At 52.0% G+C, this 12808-nt stretch overlaps 1 protein-coding gene across 1 annotated transcript; it reads right to left on the bottom strand.

Moving 5' to 3' along the window:
- Positions 1-4697: 4697 nt before the first annotated feature.
- Positions 4698-11946, bottom strand: MMP9 (matrix metallopeptidase 9). The gene is made up of 13 exons (XM_003787664.2): positions 11795-11946; positions 11047-11279; positions 10535-10683; positions 10145-10273; positions 9871-10044; positions 9466-9639; positions 8598-8774; positions 8344-8499; positions 7697-7982; positions 7439-7578; positions 6973-7123; positions 6778-6881; positions 4698-5012 (listed from the first exon to the last, which is right to left on the bottom strand). The coding sequence occupies exons 1-13, from the start codon at positions 11930-11932 to the stop codon at positions 4894-4896; spliced, it is 2130 nt and encodes a 709-aa protein (XP_003787712.1). The 5' UTR covers positions 11933-11946; the 3' UTR covers positions 4698-4893.
- Between the last annotated feature and the right edge of the window lie 862 nt (positions 11947-12808).

The following is a 12808-nucleotide window of genomic DNA, read 5'->3' as shown; positions in this document are numbered from 1 at the left end:
TGTTTGGCGGGTCCGGGCTGGGGATTCGAACCCGTCACCTTAGGTGTACGTGGCTGGCGCCTTAGCCGGTTGAGCTATAGGCGCCGAGCCGATCTAATTTATATTTTAACAGGATCACCATGACAGCTGGGTGAAGGCTTGACCAAAGATGGGCAGATGTGGAAGCTGAGAGTTTAATTCAGAGGCTCCTATAGACCCCTAGGTGGAAAGTGATGATAGCCAGAATGGTGGCAGTTGTCTGATTCCAGGCAAGTTTTGGAAGAGGAGCCATCAGGACTTGCTGGTGGATTGGATGTGGTGTGGAACAGTGAGAGGAGTCAAGAAGAAACCCTGAAAACTCTCATACACTGCTTGCTGGTGGGAATTTAGACAGGCAAAAGTACTTTGGAAAATGATTCGGTCACTAAAGCTACACATACCCTTCAACCCAGAAATTTTACTCCTAGCTATATGCCCAGAAGAAATGACTGCCCATGTGCAACAAAAGGCACTTAGAAGAAGTTCACAGGGACACTATTCACAATAGCCCCAAATTGGGAACTACCCCAATGCCCATCAACAGTAAAACAGAGGCCAACTGGGCAACCATAGCAACACTCTGTCTCTACAAAAAAGAAGAGTAAAATGGTAGTCACTCTTGGAGAGAAGATACAGTGATTGCAAAGGCACCTCTAAAGTATTGATAATGCTTTGTTTCTTGATCTGGATGCTGCTTATGCAATTGTGTTTGTGAAAATTTGTTAAGATACACACTTAGGATAGGTGCATTTGTTTGTATTTTATTAGAGCCGTAGTCCTCCACCAGGGGCAGTGTTGCCCACCAAGAGATATTTGGCAATGTTCAGAGACATTTTTGGTTGTCACAGCTGAAGAGGTACTGACATGTAGGGTCTGGAGGCCTCTTACGCCATCTGGGCTTTTACCAAGGCTGTCTGGCCAGGAGTCATAGACAGTGACAGAGTACCTTCACCATCACTTTGCTGCCTTCACCCCACACTGGGATGCATGGTAGCAGTGGAGGGCTGATCCTGAATGGGTCTGGCATCCAGACATGGATCCTGCCACCTCCTAAAGGAAGAAACCAAACATCCTACAATATACAGTTTAGGATGTACAGTGTAGGACACTCCCCTGCAAGAAATTTTCCACCCCAGAATATCAATTGTGAAGGAGAAACTCTGTACTAGTATGAGAAATGTAATTAACAGATTCCTAGATTTTAGGACTGATCAGGTTTTTAATTTGATTGAGGATGGATGATGTCTTTTATTAAAATGGTGCTGACGGAGTGGCGCCTGTGGCTCAAAGGAGTAGGGCGCCAGCTCCATATGCCGGAGGTGGCGGGTTCAAACTCAGCTCCGGCCAAAAACTGTAAAATGGTGCTGACTAGGCCAGGCACAGTGGCTCACACCTGTAATCCCAGCACCTGGGAGACCAAGGTGGGTGGATTGCCCGAGCTTAGGAGTTCAAGACCAACCTGAGCCAGAGCAAGACCTCGTCTCTAAATAAAAAATAGCCAGGAGTGGCTCAGCGCCTGTGGATCAAGCAGCTAAGGCACCAGCCACATACACCTGAGCTGGCAGGTTCAAATCTAGCCCAGGCCCACCAAACAACAATGACAGCTACAACCAAAAAATAGCCGGGTATTGTGGCAGGCGCCTGTAATCCCAGCTACTAGGGAGGCGGAGGCAGGAGAATCACTTGAGCCTAGGAGTTGGAGGTTGCTGTGAGCTGTGATGCTACAGCACTCTAGCAAGATGACAAAGTAAGACTCTGTCTCAAAAACAAAAAATGGTGATGACTGACAGGGGCCATTCTTTGGCAAGTGCAGGCCAAGAGTTCCATTTGGACCTGTTAGGTTGAGGTTCCTGTTTGGCGGCTCAGGAGCAATGTGGAGTAGACAGATGAACATATGAGTGTGGAGCTCAGGGGACAGGTTAAGGCAGGGGATATACATTTTAGAGTCCTTAACAGAGAGCGCTATTTAAAGCTGTGGGCTACAGGGGGTCACAGGGAATGAGTGTCCACAGAGCAGAGAATTACAAGGATTGAGCATAAAGGTACTCTGTCACTGGAAAGAGGTCAATCCAACCGGGGGTAGGAGGAGAACCAGGAATAAGGATTGTCCCAGAGACCGAGTGAAAAAAAGATTTCAGGAAGAAAAACACGATCAACTGGGTTAAGTACGCAGAGAGATGTTATAGGAGGAGCACAGAAGCATGGTTGTCACATCTGGCTACAGGAAGGTCATAGGTGCCCTTGAAGAGGGTGATTCTGGCGGTTAGCAGGGTGGGAGACAGGCTGGAAGTGGTTGAGAGGAGAATGGGAAGTGTGGAAGCAGTGAGTGAAGACGCTTTGGGGAAGTCTTCATGTGAATCGGGGTGGGAAGGGTAGAGACTGGGATAGCATCTAAAGGAGGACAGGGTTAAGAGGGATTTTAATAAGCGTGTTAAGAAGGGTCTGTATGCCAATGGGAGTGGGTCTTTATTTTAGCATTTGTGACTGACACAGTATATAGTCAAGCAGTTTATTATTCTTCTCCTTTTTTTTAAATTTAAGATTAAGGCTCGGCGCCTACAGCTCAACCGGCTAAGGCGCCAGCCATGTATACCTAAGGTGGCGGGTTCGAATCCCCAGCCCGGACCCGCCAAACAACAATGATGGCTGCAACCAAAAAAAAATAGCAACCGGGCGTTGTGGCGGGCGCCTGTGGTCCCAGCTGCTTGGGAGGCGGAGGCAGGAGACTCGCTTGAGCCCAGGAGTTGGAGGTTGCTGTGAGCTGTAATGCCACGGCACTCTACCCAGGGGGACAGCTTGAGGCTCTGTCTCAAAAAAAAAAAAAAAAAATTTAAGATTAATATGAGGGCACAAATGATTAGGTTACAATGTTTGCATTTGTTAGGTGAGGTCCTTGTTGTAGTTGTGTCCCATACCCAGGTGTGCCATATACCCTTACATTGTGCTCATTAGGGGAGAGTGCACCAATCCAGGAATGGTGTGCTTTGAGCCAAAAAACAGATGAGTTACTCCTGTGTCCTTGGATGATTGGGAAAAAAAGAAGAAGAAGAAAGAAACAGATGAGTTGGGGAAAAGGGATTCCTCCCAAGGAAAACTCAGCAGGCAGTTCTCTGAATGCCTTAAATGCCCACCTGAACTCCAGATCCAAAAGATGACCAGATCTGATTAAGCCCATCCCCTTCACTCGCCACCCCAGCCTTTCAGTCAAGTCCCTCTGCTGTCCTGTGAGGTCATGTCCACCCTAGCCTGTTATTTGAATCTTCTCTCATCAGACCGTCACTTCCACCTCAACCATTGCAGAATCCTCTCTGCTCACCTCTCCTCCACCCACCACTTTCCTACCCTCCTGTTCTCAGCCATTTGCAGTTCCCCAAACACCTGCTTCTTTCTCTCTTCCAGCGTCTGCACCAAGAGCCTGCATGCAAATTCCACTATCTTCCACTCACGAGCTATGAGACTTTGGGTGAATCGTATACTTCTCTGTGCCTTAGTTTCTTCAACTGTAAAACAGGGGATTGGTGGTGGAAATAGTAATGGTACCCGTAAGGTAATAATGATCCCTTTGTCATTGGGTTGTTTTGTTTGTTTGTTTTGAGACAGAGTCTCACTCTGTTGCCCTCGGTAAAGTGCTGTGGCGTCACAGCTCACAGCAATCTCCAATTCTTTTGGGCTTAAGTGATTCTCTTGTCTCAGCCTCCTGAGTATCTGGGACTACAGGCGCCCGCTACAATGCTATTTTTTGCTACAGTTGCCACTGCTTTTTTAGCTGGCTGGGGCCGGGTTTGAACCTACCACCCTCAGTATATGGGGCCAGCGCCCCACCCGCTGAGCCACAGGCACTGCCCTGGGTTGTTTTAACATACATAAAGCATATGAGATCATCCCTGGCATGTAGTGCTGTACAGAGAGTCACTACTATCAGTGTGTATATGAGCCATGTTTTATTTATTCACTCTCTTACTCCAAGGCACCTAGGTTGTTATAAGTTTCTCACTATACAAACAATGCTACAATCAACTTCTTTCTATGATTGGTGCACACGTGTGTGAGGATGAGAAAGCACGTATATATTTAGGTTTAATGGGTTTCAGCAATTTACCCTCTAAGAAGGCTGTCCCACTTGCACAAGAAGAAGCTCCTGTTCATCCTTCCTGATTCAGTTCCAGTTCAGATGTCATCTTGGCTAGGAAACATTCCCTGACCTCAACACAAAGAATCTCTCACACACACACACCATTATTATAGAATAAAGGATCACACATTCCACGATCCCCAAGCATAATCCCACTCTCATCAGCCACAGAATTACCCTTGTATCTGGTTGGACTCTCCGGGGTACAGCCTGGAGTCTGTGCCTTAAGCAAGCTTCAAGGGCACTCTTGTGCACTCCAAAGTTTGAGGACCACTGAGAGGCCCTTAGTCCAATTCATTTCTCTAGCCCTAGTGCCAGCCCAAGGCCTTGCTTCATGGAGGGGCTCAATAAATGTTTGATTAGTGAATAATAAATGTGTTGATCATTTCTTCAACCATAAAACCAGAAATCACATGAGACCTTCCTAACTGGAAGGATTGACTATGTGAATATTGATGACGTGCCTAGAACACTGCTTGGCCACCTAGTAAGCAGTTAAATACACAACTGTGCATACAATGTGCATATGTGCCCACATGAAATCTCCTAAAAGTTAGAGAATCCAAATTTATTAGAAACGTTCCAACAAAAAAGGAAGGTGGGAAGAGAGGGCCCAGCCCACCTCCACTCCTCTCTGACCTCCAGAACCAAATACCAGTTTGTATCCAGCAAACTGGCTCCTTCTCCATCAGGAATAACCTTTGTAGAGACCCATACTACTCTGTTGAACCAGGCTGGAAGCCCTACTCCTCAGGGCACTGCAGGATGTCATAGGTCACATAGCCCACGAAGTCCACCTGATTCACCTCACTTCGGGAACTCACACGCCAGTAGAAGCGATCCTGACAGAAGTAGGCTTTCTCTGCAGGGGAAAGGTAGGCATAAGAGGGGTCATTCCAATTCTCCCACATACGTATACAGAAATAGGAACAAGATCTTTCCCTCCTGCCCTTTCTTTCTTTCTTTCTTTTTTTTTTTTTACAGAGCCTCATGCTATCCCCCTGGGTAGAGTGCCGTGGCATCACAGCTCCCAGCAACCTCCAACTCCTGGGCTCAAGTGAGTCTCCTGCCTCAGCCTCCCAAGTAGCTGGGACCACAAGCACCTGCCACAACGCCCAGCTATTTTTTGGTTACAGCCATCATTGTTGTTTTGGTGGGCCCAGGCTAGATTCGAACCCACCACCTTAGGTGTATGTGGCTGGCGCCTTAGCCACTTGAGCCACAGGCGCCGAGCCCCTCCTGCCCTTTCTTGAACTTTCCAAGGTTTTCACATGACACCTCCATCTCACCTACCTGCCTATAGATGCTGGAGGGCACAGACTTCGATGCCCAAATCACTAGCACAAACCCTGGTGCACAGTAATTACTCCATATACATTTTGTGACTAATCTAACAAATAAGTGGATGGATGATGTATCGTAACACGCAGAACAATTTCATTGAGAAATCCATTTATTCATTCAACAAGTATTTATTGAGGACCTACTATGTGCTTTGTTCAAGGCACTAGGGATAAAGCGAAAAAATATAGAGAGAGACATGATCTCAATTCTTTTGATGCTTACACTCTTATAAAGCAAGACAGGTGATTAACAAGCAAACACATTAAATAAGTGAGATTGGTTTTGAAAATGTAGAAAGCTATGGAGGAAATAAAAACAAGTGAGTGAACAGATAATGAGGATCAGAGAAGGTTTCTCTGTAAAATGACGGCACTAATATTGAGACCTGAAGGATGAGAGGAAGGCAACCCAGTGACAATCTAGGGGGGGGGAAGCCTCCCAAATAGAGGGAACAACTGGTACAAAAGCCCTAAGCTAGGAATGACCTTGATCTGTTCAAAGAGCAGCCAGCGTGGGTGGAGCAGAGTAAATGACAGGAGCAGCACAGAAGACAAGAACATGAAGGGGGAGTGGATAGAGGGGGAGCAGATAACTACTTTCTCTGACCTTGAAATAGGTCTGGGGTCACTTCCAAGATCATTTCCCACCACTCTTACCCTCTCCCTAATCTCTGGGAATACAATAAAGGTATAGAACAACCAGTATGGTCTGGACTGGGGTGTTCGCATAAGTGATGGCAACAAAATGAGAGATTCAAAAAAGATTTTGGTGATAAACAGATCTTGTCAACTGATTGAATGTGAATGGTGAGAAAGAGAAGCAAGTATAATTCCAGCTATCGTCCCCATTTTACAGATGGAGAAACTGAGGCCCCAAGAGTAGCAGCGACTTGCCCAAAGACACAGAGAGCTATGAACTGTCTCATCTCTTCCTGTATCCCCAGTGGCAGCACCGGACCTGGCACATTATAGGCACTTGATGACTATTGTCTAATAAAAGAATGACCCTCCATGCAAATCACCTGTGTCCTGGACTGGAGAGAGAAACAGCTCCCAACTGGGGAGGCAAGAAATCTGGTTCCTAGTCCCAGTCGTGCCTTTGACTCCCTGTATGACCTAGGAAAGGTCTCTGCCTCTATAGCGATCTTATCTGTGCTGGGGTATTTGCCTTAATCTCCAAGGGCTCTTCCTTCTCGCCCAGGATTTGACCAGTCACTAAGGCAGAGTTGCCTAGGATGATGTCTCATGAAGTGACCCTCCCCTGCCCACGTCCTCAACCCTCACCTCGGTACTGGAAGATGTCGTGCGTATTCAAGGGCACCCCGGGGAACATCTGATCCACGGCCGTGGCGCTCCTGGGATCCACCATCTGCGTCTTTACGTCGAACCTGCAGGAAGGAGGCGAAGAGACAGGTGCTGAGCCAGTGGGCGGGTGTATGGCGCCCGGGCTCCCCCTGCCGGCGGCCGAGTGGCTCTCACCTCCAGAAGTGCTGCCCGCTGAACAGGAGCACCTTACCCGCAGCGCGCGGGAGGGCCCCAGTGACGTGGGCCACCTCTGAGCCCAGGCCCAGCTTGTCCAGACGCCTTGGGCCCAGCACCGACCCGCCTGTATAAACCCACACTTGGCGCCCTGCAGGGGAGAAGGGTCACGTCGGGCTGGGGGACCAGAGGTGGTACACATTCTCCTTAAGTGTGAAGAGGAAGATCCCAGCGAGCCCTTTCCTAGACCAGCGTGCCCGTAGTCTCAGTACCCAAGAAGTAGAGCCTCTGGGCATGATTGTGCAAGGGCGTGGTGAGGAGAGGTCCTGGAATTCGGCCCCGGTAAATTTGCTAAATTGCATCCGCCAGGGGACGCCTTTTTCTATTACGCACAAGATGCTTTCTAAATTATCGTTGGTCTCTACTTACGGGGATTGAGAGGGCGGCGAGGGAGAAAGAAACTAACCAGAGAAGAAGAAAATCTTCTTGGTGAGTGGCTCTTCAAAGCCAGAGTCCAGCTTGGGGGGCAGAGCGGGCCACGTGTTGGCAATAAGAAAAGGGCCTTGCAGCCGGCGCCCCCTGCTGTCAGAGAATCGCCAGTATCTCCTAAGGACGAGAGAAGGGAAAGACCCGGCACTGAACCTTGAACCGAGGGCCTTGGGTGGGAAGGGCCGGAGTTTCTCCTCCAACCCCCTCCCTCATCCACACGTCCCTGCCTCCTCACCCATCCTTGAAGAAATGCAGACGGTTTCCTATTTCCACGATGGCGTCGAAGATATTCACGTTGCAGGCATCATCAGCAGGATCCAAAGACACAGTAGGGGCCTCAGTAGGGCCGGCAGTGGGGGGACCTGTGGGGCCAGCTGATGGAGGGCCTGTGGGGCCTGTTGTGGGGCGCTCTGAGGGGTAGGCAGTTGGGGGTCCGGTGGGGCAGACTGTCATGGGGGCTGTGGGCTGAGGTTCAGGTGTAGTGGTGGCTGGAGGCCGTGGATCAGGTGCAGGGCCAGGACCTAAAGAGACACGATGAGACACACTCTATTCCCGCATATTTCTGTGCCCATGGAACATCTGCTGTTAAAGCCTGTGAGCACCCCTCTGGCACACACTCTCCTTCTCCAGATGTTGGAGCCACTTGTGACTTGAAGAGGCTGGACTGGCTTTTAAACCCATGTCTATCTCTCTAGAGGCTGCATTTTTTATCACCATCTCTAAGCATTGACCATGCAGCGCGTCTGGACGCGGGCTCTACATCCAGATAGACGTTGCTGTCCTAACTCTTCTGCATCCCCCAGACCACCTTCCCCCATTCTTCTATAGTATGCCAGCCATGCCCTTCCCTCTCCTCCTCCCATCCTTGCTCCAAGACCTCACCATAGAGATGCTGGACGCCATTCACGTCGTCCGCGTGCAGGGGGGGCTCCTCAGTGAAGCGGTACATGGGGTACATGAGCGCCTCTGGCACTGACGAATGATCTAAGCCCAGCGCGTGGCCAAACTCGTGCGCTGCCACGAGAAAGAGGCTGTATCCTGTAGTGAAAAGGAAGCCGGAGACGTGAGCGTCAGGCAGAGCCCCCAGCCCTGGCCACCCACCACCATCACTGCTGTGGCCTCAGAACCCCGCGCACCTTGGTCTGGGCAGAAGCCCCACTTCCTGTCGGTGTCGAAGTTTGAGGTGGTGGCGCACCAGAGACGCCCATCTGTACGGCCCTCGCTGGTACAGGTCGAGTACTCCTTGCCCAGGAAAACGAAGGGAAAGACGCACAACTCCCCCGCCGCATTGCCCCCAATCACAGTGGAGTCGACTGGAAAGACCCAGGGCTTTGAGTGAGCCAGGGGTGTGGGTCCAATGAGGAGTCAGGGACCCGCCAAACAACAAGGGATAGAATCCTTAGGGGCTATTTTTTTTTTTTTTGAGACAGAGTCTCACTTTGTCACCCCTGGTAGAGTGCTGCAGCGTCACAGCTCACAGCAACCTCAGACTCTTGGGCTCAAGCGATTCTCTTGCCTCAGCCTACGGAGTAGCTAGGACTGTGCCCGCCACAACGCCCAGCTATTTTTAGAGGCGGGTGTCTCGCTCTTGCTCAGGCTGGTCTCGAACCTGTCCACAAGGACAGGTCAAGGAGCTCAAGCAATCCACACGCCTCGGCCTCCCAGAGTGCTAGGATTACAGGCGTGAGCCACTGTGCCCGGTCCCTGGTGGACTATTTTAAAAGTCTAGGAGCCGCTATGGAGCACGACGGAGATCGGAGTAAGACTAGTCGGGGGAGCCTAGAACACCAGACCTACGAGAAGCAGCAGGCTGAGCATCCTTGGAGGATGGGGCGGGGGCAATTGGAAGTCAGGGGCGGGGGATCTGGAGATGTGGGCGGAGTCATGGGTGTCCTAAGGACTAATGAGAGTGGAGAGACAAACTGATAGGCGGAAGAGCCATGTTTCGGCGACCAACGTGGGATGAGGGGGCAGGGCTGAGTCTGGGAGGCTGGGCGGAGGTACCTCGGCTGGGGCAGAAGCCATAGAGCTTGTCCTGATCGTAGTTGCCGGTGGTGGCGCACCATCGGTAGCCGTCAGAGCGACCAGCCGTGGTGCAGGCACTGTAAGATTTGCCCTCGAAGATAAACGGAAAGTGGCAGGGTTTCCCGTCCGCATTGCCGTCCTGGGTGTAGAGTCCTGGAATGACCCATACTATTACCCCCAAGTGCACCCCCTCCTTTAACTCACGAGCTGTCTGAAGTTCATCCCTCCTTTCCTTATTTCTTAGATGGGAAAACTGGACCCAGAGTGAGGGAGAATGAATTGCAGGTTACACAGCACTAGTGGCAGAGCTGGGATTAGAACCCAGGGTTCTGGACCATGAAGAGTGGTGGGCTCCCTCACCCCACGCCAGGCCCCTACACTCACTCTCGCTGGGGCAGAAGCCAAACCGGCGGTCAGTGTCATAGTTGGCCGTGGTACTGCACCAGGGTGTGTCATCGGAGCGACCATCCGTGGTGCAGGCAGAGTAGGAGCGACCCTCGAAGGTGAAGGGGAAGTGGCAGGGGGCGCCATCTGCATTTCCGTAGTAGGTCTTAACCACTGGGTGGGGAGGGGGAGAGGAGGACCAGGGTCAGGGCAGCTGGTGATGGGCGTTAAAGGAGAGGGGAATCAGGGGGCTCAGAGCGGCTCAGGAGCTCACCAACGCCCTTGCCCAGAGACCACAACTCTTCGTCATCGAAGTGGGCGTCTCCCTGAATGCCTGGGCCAGGAGGAAAGGCGTGTGCCAGGAGCCCGTCCTTCCCATCGAAGGGATATCCGTCTCCGTGCTCTGAAGAGGCAGGTGGAGGGAATCAGCTGAGTACTGTTGCGCAGATTGTGCGCTGCTCAAGGACGCCAACTGAGCGCAGATTGAAATCTAAGTCTTGCGCCCAGGCGCTGTGCCCTGCCCGGCAGGAGCTGGTACTTTGTGGCAAGCGGCAGCCAGACTGCTGGAGCAGGCAAGAGAAAGCCAGGGCCATTGACTCCTCCACCTCTCTGTGACCCTCCCTCCCCTGACCCCTGGCTTTCCCCCACTCTCGCGCGTTCTCACCCGCAACACCAAACTGGATGACGATGTCGGCTTCCCGGCCGTACACGCGAGTGAAGGTGAGTGGCGTTACCGCACTCCACACCGCGAAGGCGCGGGCAAAGGCGTCGTCGGTCACGCTGCGCGGCAAGTCATCCGAGTAGTTCTGGATCCTGTGACGGGAAAGAGGAAGGAGCGAGGACAAAGTAAGGGGCCGCAGCGGGACAGCAGGGACGCCCCAAGTCTTAGAGACTTCAGCGTACGCGACTTTTCCTGCAGTCCACACTTTCATCTATAAAGCGCTTCAGGCGCACTTTTTCTTTTTGGACCCCCTTCAACAGCGTTGACAGAAGAACTTGGAGTGCGAAGCCCATTTCCGCAAGGGGGAAATAGGGGCTCAGAGGTGCAGCCACTCGCTCCAGATTCCACGTGAAGTAGTGAAACTTGGGGACCTGAGACAGGACATGTCCACTGCCATGTCACAGGCACCAGCCTACTCATCCAACCCCATTACCCCTGGGGGCCCAGCTGCTCACCAGTATGTGATGTTGTGGTGGTGCCACTTGAGGTCACCTTCGAAGGTTTGGAATTTACCCATGTCTGGGACTCCGCAGCGTGGGGTACGCATAGCCTCCAGGGTGGTGCTGTCCAGCTCACCCGTCTGAGGCAGGGACAGGCGCTTCTGGAGCATCAGCAGCGAGGACCTCAGGGACAGCGTTTCCCCGTGCATCTCAGCCACGCGAGTGTAACCATAACGGTACAAGTATTCCTGTGGATGGAGGGACGGAGACACCCTAGAATCCTGACCCCCTTTCTCTGCCCTACTGGGCCAGGACTTCATCCCTCGAGGCACTCAGGAACTTAACAACAAATCATTAGACCCAGGACCCCAGTGATTTCTGCCCACCCAAGCATCTTCCCTCCCTTAGTTATCCTCAGCTCCTTCCTACCCTTGGATGCCTGTGGCCCATGCCTACCTGCCAGCCCCCTAGGGTTCAGCCCCTGTTCACCCCCAGCCCAAGCCCACCCCAGGACCTCCCATTGCCTCCCCCACTCCATGCCATTTCCCATTTCCCACCTTGGAAACCCCCATGACCCATTCCTAGCCATCAATTCTCAGAGCCTCCACAGGACCCCAGCACCTAAACATAAACACCTCTATTCTCCAGATATGCCCATCACTGCCAACACACCCCTAAAGCATCTCTTCTGAGGCCCCATGCCCTCTCTGGGACATTAAACGCCTCCTTAGCCAGCCCTCCCTCGACTGGAGCATTTGCCTACCTCTGCCAGCTGCCTGTCAGTGAGATTGCTTTTCAGGTCCCTGGGGAAGACCACAAAGGTGGGTTGGTGTGGTCTGGGGGCCACAGAGCAGCAACCCAGCACCAGAAGTGCCAGGACCAGGGGCGGCCAGGAACTCATGGTGAGGGTAGCAGTGTCTGGTCACAGCTGCCCTGGTGGGTGCTTTAAAGAGGCGCTGCTAACTGTGACCCCACCCCTCCCCGCCAGGCGGGTGCTGACTCAGGGTGTGTGTGTGTGTGTGTGTGTGTGTGTGTGTGTTGGGCAGCCCCAGCATGAGAAGGCAAAGAAAAAGCTTACACCATGTCCTCCTGTCCCCACTGCCACAGTCTCCACTGCCAAATCAGGCAGGACCCCAGACCCACAGGAAACCACAGGCCCTCAAGGGAGGGGTTGGGTTTTGCAAACTGCAGAGCTTGTGGGAACTGTATGAAAGGGAGGGAGAAGGGTGAGCTGAAGAACTCCCCTAGCCCTTGATCTCAAAGCCCCAAGTGCTCAGCCAAGGGAAAGGGGTGGAAGACCCCCTGAGACCTCTTTCTGAATATAGTGACCTCCCCTTCCCTGCCCCCATACCGCAGGCTCCATCCTCTTTTCCCCTCCCTGAAAGCCTTCCTTGACTCAGCTTCCTCTCCCTGCTCCATGTAGGGGGAGAAGGAGTGGACTCTGCTAGGCAGGAACTGGGGAATTCCACCGGGCCACCTCCTGTCTTGTACAGGCCAAATCTTCAGGGTAGTAAAGGGGAGAGTTTGTAGCATCTGGAAGTCAGTAGGCACGGCTTCACATTCTTCCTCCAGGGCCTCAGGCAAATGTCTCAGCACTCTGGTTTTGTTTCCTCGGCTGTACAAAAGGGCCCTTTGCCTTAAATTGATGTCAAGATAAAATGAGATGAAACACATAAAATGCTTAGTACCATGTATGCTGTCAGTCCTCAGCAGATGGCAGTGATTGCTATTAATTTTGGAGTCCAGGATCATGATTCCAACTTGGAATCAGGAGACC

This window comes from Otolemur garnettii, unplaced genomic scaffold (genome assembly GCF_000181295.1).
Source record: "Otolemur garnettii isolate 467f Iridium unplaced genomic scaffold, OtoGar3 scaffold00023, whole genome shotgun sequence".
Taxonomy (NCBI): Eukaryota; Metazoa; Chordata; class Mammalia; order Primates; family Galagidae; genus Otolemur; species Otolemur garnettii.
Note: the sequence above shows the minus strand (reverse complement) of the source record. Positions and strands in the feature narration are given on the sequence as shown.